This window comes from Mesitornis unicolor, unplaced genomic scaffold (assembly GCF_000695765.1).
Source record: "Mesitornis unicolor isolate BGI_N332 unplaced genomic scaffold, ASM69576v1 scaffold39866, whole genome shotgun sequence".
NCBI classification, from domain to species: domain Eukaryota; kingdom Metazoa; phylum Chordata; class Aves; order Mesitornithiformes; family Mesitornithidae; genus Mesitornis; species Mesitornis unicolor.
The window spans coordinates 1-7,699 of NW_010192385.1; the positions used below are offsets into that span (position 1 = coordinate 1).

The 7,699-nt window shown below is 56.7% G+C and overlaps 1 protein-coding gene across 3 annotated transcripts; it reads left to right on the forward strand.

Annotated features, from left to right (window-relative positions):
- Window positions 1-874: 874 nt before the first annotated feature.
- Window positions 875-7,476, forward strand: CLK2 (CDC-like kinase 2). 3 transcript variants are annotated; one of them, XM_010187072.1, is made up of 12 exons: window positions 875-1,044; window positions 1,202-1,445; window positions 3,036-3,132; window positions 3,480-3,546; window positions 3,890-4,006; window positions 4,221-4,387; window positions 4,766-4,860; window positions 5,205-5,334; window positions 5,697-5,779; window positions 6,006-6,085; window positions 6,285-6,375; window positions 6,786-7,476. In XM_010187072.1, exons 1-12 carry the CDS (start codon window positions 875-877, stop codon window positions 6,966-6,968), a joined length of 1,524 nt encoding a protein of 507 aa, XP_010185374.1. In that variant the 3' UTR covers window positions 6,969-7,476. The 3 variants fall into 3 exon arrangements, with proteins under 3 accessions (XP_010185374.1, XP_010185375.1, XP_010185376.1); XM_010187073.1 differs by having other exon boundaries at window positions 3,039-3,132; XM_010187074.1 differs by having other exon boundaries at window positions 3,051-3,132.
- Window positions 7,477-7,699: the final 223 nt, after the last annotated feature.

Sequence of the window (7,699 nt, forward strand, 5' to 3'; positions counted from 1 at the left end):
GGCGCCGGGGCAGTTTTGCCTCCGGGCTGTGATGTCAGCGCAGGTGCGGGTGTGGGGTGGCTGCCGTGTGCACGAGTGAACCTTTTTGGGGGAAAAACAGGTGACAGAAGGTCTGTGAACAAAGGGAGCCCCTTTGGGACGAGGCAGAGTTTGCAGCTTGATGGATCAGATCCAAAATCGAGCAGGGAAGGTCTCGGAGCCACAGCGAGGTCTGGTGGGGGGCGCAGGACCCTGAGGACTTGTGCCTTGGGGTTGGAAGCTGTTGTGCTACTGTGCTGAGGGATTCCCCCTCTGCTCTCACGTCCCTGAGGTAGAGGTGAGCGCTCCTCCCCGCCGCGGTGGGCTCTGCACAGCCCCTGCCTCTCAAGGGGCGTTTTTGCCTGCCGGGTGCCGTGGGGCCCTCCCCGCTTGCAGTGGGAGGTGTGGGTGCCTTGGCAGCAAACCGGAGACATCTCCTCCAGAGCTGCCCACTGAGGGGTCCCCAGCACCGGTGCACAGGGCTTTGGGCCAAGCACCAGTGATGTCCCGAGCTTCATTTCACCTCCTTCAGTTTTCCTTGGTGCTTTTCCCATTTCTGGGAGCCCAGGAGCATGAAGGGAGGAGGTGGAGGCTCTGAAGCTGCAAATGCTGCTCCTGGAGCTGTGACCTGTAGAGATGGGGGGGTGAAGAGGGGAAACGTGTGGGTGCTCGCGTCCTTTCTCGTTTGGGTTCCTTGGACCTCTTGGAAGTTCAACCCCCTCAACTCCCCCTCCACACTGGGGTGCGCTGGAGATTGCCTTCCCCTCCTTGCCCCAGCAGCTTCTTGGCCACTGACCGTGCCGGTTCCTCTCGCGGGCGGTTGCCTCACAAAGCCGTCCCTGTCTCGTCCCCGTAGATGCCTCACTCCAGAAGGTACCGCTCGTCAGAGCGCAGCAGCCGCGGCAGCTATCACGAGCGCTACAGAAGTCGCAAGCACAAGAGACGGCGGACGCGGTCGCGTTCGAGCAGCAGCGAGCGTGACCGGCGGCACCGTCGAGAGGACAGTTACCACGTCCGATCCAGGAGGTGAGGGCAGGGGCGAGCCCTGGGGTGCTTCTCCTGCTCATCTGGAGCTCAGCCCAGCTGCGGGGTGCTCTGGGCCCCATCCTCTTGCATGTCCTGGGCTGTGACATCCCGGCTGGTGCTCATAACCGAATCCCCTTGGCTTGTGTCCCCTCCCTAGCTACGACGACCACTCAGCAGACAGGAGGGCCTATGACCGGCGTTACTGTGACAGCTACCGGCGGAACGATTACAGCCGTGAGCGAGGGGAAGCCTACTATGAACCCGAGTACCGTCATTCCTACGAGTACCGGCGCTCCCGGGACCGCGAGGGCAGCTACCGGAGCTGCAAAAGCAGCCGGCGTAAGCACAGGCGGAGGCGGCGGGGGCGGCGCCGCAGCCGGTCCTTTAGTCGCTCCTCATCGGTGAGTATCCTGCTGTGCTGGGCCTGCCCTGTAACCTTTCTCTCCCAGGTGGCGAGCTGGGTAAGTAGAAAACTCCCTTTCTAACGCTCTCGGACTCAGCTTGAGAAATGCGTAGAAAGCCTTTGGTGAGGACAGCAGCTCCTGTCCCGTTCTGATGCGCCTCGGCAGCGGCCGCCCTGTGCCGGCTGTCCCCGGGGTGGTGCTGCTATCCCTGCAGAGCGCTGCTCTGTTTGGTGATGCTCGTTAGGGGCTGTCGAGGAACCCCTGCCATGCAGGCTTTTGTGCGAGGTTTGTTCAGCAGACATTCAGCTGTCCCAGAGAGCTCGGTCTGCCAGCAGCAGGTGGCTCGGTCCCCATGGCCCCTGGCTGGGGGCTGTGTTCTGTGTCAGGAAGCCCCCCTGTCTCCGAGGATTAGGTCCTGTGTCGGAGCGGGACCGTTCTGGGTGGGCCCGGCTGACGTGGGGCGTCGTGCGAGGGGCTGTGCCGAGGAGCGGAGCTCGTTGGAGCAGTCAGTTCGGGTGGAGGCAGCAACCATCGCAGGCTCCTCCCAGCTTTCTCTTCTCATCTGTTCTGCCATTCACCTTCCACTGCTGTAGGCCCCAGACATGTTTTCTGCTCAGGGTGTGGAGCTCTGTGTTGTCTGCTCGGCTCTGACTGTGTCCAGGGATGGGATTGGGGGCTGGACTTGGGTCCCAGGTCTGCCAGCCCGCGGCTCCCAGGTGCAAGGGTGCGTAGCTGAGGAACTGCAGATAGGCATTTTCTCTTCTCTGGCGTCAGCCTCTTCCCTGCCTCATCCCAGGCTGTCCCTAATCCCTTTGGGCCTCTCTCCTGGGAGTTAGTCCTTCCTGGATCAGCTTCTTTGGGGGAGGGTCTATGAAGTGGTGTCAGATCTTCCCCAGGCAGTCACTCGTAAATCCTCTCTGGTTTTGGATGAGTCGTTGTACTGAGGATCGCTTCTGAAATCTCTGAGTTAATCTTTTTTGAGAGTTGGGGCTGGGGGAAGGCAGGTGGGGGGTGTTGGAGTGGGATGGGGAGCGCCTGTGTGGGGCCTGGCCCTCTGCCTGTGCAGGACTCGCCAGCGCCTGCTGCCTTTCCTCAGGGGCTGCCGTGAGCCTCTCCCTGTGGCCATGGGGTGCCCGGCTGCGGAGCCCTGCGCTGCCGTGCTCTCTTGGCCTTATCTGGCACCCAAAGGCCGGTGCCGTTCCTCTTCGAGCCCCCTAGGAGAGCAGCCCCCTTCACCGTCCCTCCGCTAGCCCTTGTTCGGACATCTCTGCTCTCACACTGGTTCGGGTGGGGCTGTTTGTAGGTTCTTTTTTTTTATTTTTTTTTTTTATTATTTTTTTGCTACAACGAAAAGCAAACTGTTTTTTTCTTTTCTGAGCTAGTGTGTTGTATCTTGACATGTTCCCTTGCAATATCCCTATCGTTATATATTCCTCTGTGCCGTATGAATTGGCTGGGAATCTCCTCCTGCAACCCCTCCTCAAACAACCATGTGAATTTCCAAACCAACCAATGCGTGACGCTGGCTGCTGCGCTGGTTTGAAAATCTGATTGGTGAATGATGAATTCCCTGTCTGCCTGGGCCAGCAGCGGAGTCGACAGAGCAGCAGAAGGGCCAAGAGTGTGGAGGACGACGACGAGGGGCATCTGATCTATCGCGTCGGCGACTGGCTACAAGAAAGATGTACAGCCAAATCGTAACATAATTTAGCTCTCTAGTTAAGCTCCCATCGCAGTCGCAGATCTGTCTTATCTTTCTGTTTCATTTTATTTTCATTGTTTATTAAAGAGAAACCCTCTCCTTTTCCTCCCCCTTTTGTTAAAGCTACGTTTATATTTTGTATTGTTACTGAAGTGCCAGGGAACTAGGGCAGTTGCCTTGCGCAGCCGGTGTCAGCCTTCCGCTGCTCCGGCCTCTCGAGCTGTGTGCAGGTTAGGTGTTGCAATGCATTCTCCTCTGCCTTGTGTACGCGCTGCATCCAGGTCGTGCTCACGCTCTCATCCGCCTCCCTCTCCTTCTCTCCCTCCCAGATGAGATTATTAGCACTTTAGGGGAAGGCACGTTCGGCAGAGTGGTGCAGTGCATCGATCACCGGAGGTATGTTCGCTCCTGGGACCCAGTGGTGAGGGAAAAAGGTGGTGGCAGAGCCTTCTGTGCTTGACATGGGAGCGTGGGGGTGAAAATGGGTCTGTGGGTTTCCAGCACTCTTCTGCCGGTCTGGGCGCTCGCCCTCTTCGGTCACCCGTGGGTTGGAGAGGGGTCAGGAGTGGCCTCGGAGGGGAGGAGCTGCTTTGGCCAATGGCCCTTGATGACAGCGCCTTCTGGATTGAGTGAGGGTGGTGCAGGGCTGAGGCCAGGTCAGAAATCACCCCCGCTTTGCAGGGCACAGCTCTGACCCAGCTCCGGGCTAATCTTGTGCTTTCTTCCCGTTTCTCCCCAGGGGTGGTGCACGTGTTGCTCTCAAAATCATTAAAAACGTAGAGAAATACAAAGAGGCTGCTCGGCTGGAAATTAACGTGCTGGAGAAGATCAACGAGAAGGATCCTGAGAACACCAAGTGAGTGGGCTCTCGGTGCAAGCATCACCGTAGCACAGTTGCAGGGGTGCGATGAGGGAGGCACTCAGTGTTGTGTGCCTGGATTTGTCTGGGTTTCGGAGGCAGATTGGCTTGCTGTGGGATACAGACCAAGCAAGGAGAGGAGGAGTGACACAGGGATAACGTAGCTGAGTGGTGTGTGCAGATCTGTCCTGAATCAGAATTTTTCTTTCAGTCTCTGTGTCAGGATGTTTGACTGGTTCGACTACCACGGCCACATGTGCATCTCCTTCGAGCTGCTGGGGCTCAGCACCTTTGATTTCCTGAAGGACAACAACTACCTGCCTTACCCGATCCACCAAGTACGGCACATGGCCTACCAGGTGTGCCAGGCCGTGAAGTGTAAGTGTTTGCTGCTCGCCGTTCCGCTGGCCCTTGGCTGACCTGGAGAGCTCTGCAGCTCCCGGTGTCCATACCAGTTCTGTAACTGGTGGCCCAAAGCAGCGAGTTTTTGCTGCGGTGCTGCTGTGCCAGTTCTGAGACTGAGCCTTCCTCATGGCCCCTCCGGCCATAAATGTGTGCTTGGGATCGATGTGATACATCCTTGTGCTTCTGCTGAAGCGTCTTGGCCTGGACTGGCCTGAGCGTTCACGCCCAGTTCTAAATGTGGGTTTGACTGGTGCCAGTACGAGCAAACTGAGTTAATGATGATCGCTCTTTGGGTGGGTGCAGCCTCGCTTCACTTCTGTCCCGTCACCCCCACTCTGTTTGCTTCCTCAGTTCTGCATGACAACAAACTCACTCACACTGACCTCAAGCCGGAGAACATCCTCTTCGTGAACTCCGACTACGAACTCTCCTATAACCTGGAGAAGGTAACAGCACTGCCTTGTGTTAGGGGTCGTCTTCTGAGTTCTTGGGGTCCCTGACCTTGTCAGTGGGTGGGAAGAGCTGGAACATGGCCCCAGGAGACACAGGGTTGACCAGCAACATTCATGCACTTGCACAGGGCTGATAGCCCACATGCATGGCCTGTGTAGTCTGTAAGTAAAGCCATAGGAACCATAGGCTTAGAGTTCATTTGGGGGCCGTGCTGGCACTAACGTACCCTCCAAAGCCTTCGCCCCCTTTGGTGCCATGGCAAGGCCTTGGGTGTGTAAGGAAGGGGCCAGGTCTGCATCCCAGCTCCTGAGTAACCAATGCCATCCTCCCCTGGCAGAAGCGGGACGAGCGGAGTGTGAAGAGCACAGCCATCAGGGTGGTGGACTTTGGCAGTGCCACGTTTGACCACGAGCACCACAGCACGATCGTCTCGACCAGGCATTACCGGGCCCCAGAAGTCATCCTGGGTAGGCACCGCTCGCTCTTCCTGCAGAGGCAGGCGTTGGCCTCAAGGGCACTGGGTGCTGTCTGCTGGGTTAAGGAGTGTTTTTCCTCCACATCGTTCTGTAGCTGTCCTGGGTTTACCCCAGGAGATGGAAAGTGTTTTATTTAATGTGCTCTAAGGTGCTGTGTTCTGGGAGGGCCAGCAACTCATTAGTTGGTGTTTTGGCAGTGCTGCCAGCTGGGCAGTGTATTGCCACCGGTGCATCAGGAGCCTGGCTGGAATGGGAATCGTGTTTCCAGTTGTTTGTTTTTAAAAGGGTGAGGGAGAGGGATTAGGAATCTTAGGCCATAACTGGATCTTTTATTTTAAAACATTGTTTTTCAGAGCTTGGCTGGAACCAGCCCTGTGATGTGTGGAGCATTGGCTGCATCATCTTTGAGTATTATGTGGGTTTCACCCTGTTCCAGGTGAGAACTGTGTGCTCTATGGCTCCCTCACAACCGATGGGAGGATGCTGGCTGTTCCCCGGCACAGCCACGAGCCTCTGGGACTGATGGGGTTCCCTCCATCGCTGCAGTCTTGTAGAGAAAACAGAGGTGTTGCCCAGCGAGGGGTTCTGAGCGGGGAATACGCAGGGCTGGAGGTGGAACCACTGGGATCTCTTCCATGCTTCCCTTTACGTTTCTCTCTCAGACACATGACAACCGGGAGCACCTGGCCATGATGGAGAGGATCTTGGGGCCAATTCCTTCTCGGATGATCCGGAAGACAAGGTGAGCAAGGCAGGCTGGGTACTGCAGGCTTGCCAGCTCCCCTGCTTCATGTGCAGTGGCGCTCTGAGGGATCGAGCTCTGAAGCTGCCTGCTGAGCCAGTTACCCGTGCTGCTGCAGTGACCAGAGTAGCGGGGCATTGCTGTTGCTGCAAGATGCTTTGTGCTCGGGTGTAACCTGCTCCTCCTCTTGCTCTGACAGGAAACAGAAATATTTCTACCATGGCCGCTTGGACTGGGACGAGAACACCTCCGCTGGCCGCTACGTTAGGGAAAACTGCAAGCCGCTGCGGGTAAGGCAGGGTGGGCAGGAGCAGCCAGTGGCTTCATCCTCTTCTCATTGCAGAGTCTTGTAGCGCCTGCCCCAGTTGTGAAGATTCTTCCTGTGGGCAAGGCTGGGCCACCAAAAGGGTCAGACCAGTGCCTTCCTGAAGGAGCCCTGGCTGTCCCAGACATAAACTAGGACGACTGCAGCAGCCTGAGCTCAATCTGAGGAGGAGGAGGAGGGCATGCAGACCTCAGGAAGTGCCTGGGAAGGATGGTGGGGGGGTGCACACTCAGCAGCTCCATGCAGCCCAGAGCGCAGGTCTAGGATGGTCTGAACAAACCAGTCTTCCCCCAGTTTAGTTCAGCCCAGGGAGAGCGCTGTGATGGGACAGGGCGCAGCAGCCTCAGCCCTCACCTCTCCCCTCCGTCTCCCCAGCGATACCTGACCTCTGAGGCTGAGGACCACCACCGCCTTTTTGACCTCATTGAGGGCATGCTGGAGTATGAGCCGTCCAAGCGCATCACGCTGGCCGAAGCCCTCAAGCACCCCTTCTTTGACATGCTGGAGATGGAGCCGAGCACAAAAATGTGGGACTCGAGCAGAGACATCAGCCGGTGACGCCACAGGCGCCAGTCTGCCCTCAGATTCCAGCCCCCGTGGAGGCCTGTGTGATTTCTATTCAGACACTTGGTGCTTTTTTTTATATACATGAGAAGAATTCCCTGGACACATTTGTAAAGCTGTTAATATGTGAGATACTGTAAATAGCCCATATTCTATATCGGCCTCTGAGCACCACAGGCCCAACCTCCTCCTGTTGCTGCTGCCATTCACCGCGAGGCGAGGGGGCCTGTATGTCCATACTGTAAATACGTCTGTTCGGGTCTTGCTTTGTCTCCTGTTCTCTCCTGCTCGCCTCGCTGTAAATACTCCAGGACTCGCAGCTCTCTGTAGCTTATCTGTTTCCTTGTAAGTTATGAAGCTGGTGGGACTGCATGGGAATTATTTTTTGGATCAATGTCATAGCCCATCCCCACGCCAGAGTTTTATAAGAATTTTGTACAGTCTTTGTGAAAAATAAATATGAAGTGAATAAACCACCTGGTCTGGGTTTGGACCATCTGCAGCCCCTCTGAAGGAAACCTCAGTGGAAACCAGCTCTCCCCACCTGTGCTGGAATGGGAGCCAGAGGTGTGTGGGTGTCCTGTGCTGCTGAGGAACCTCTGTCTGGGGAGGGTGTCAGTGTGGTGTCCACACGCAGCTGATGGCACCAGGGATCCTTGTAAATAGGACAGGAACACCCAAGTTAACCTCTTTCAACTGGTTGCGGTGCCACGAATTCCTCCCTG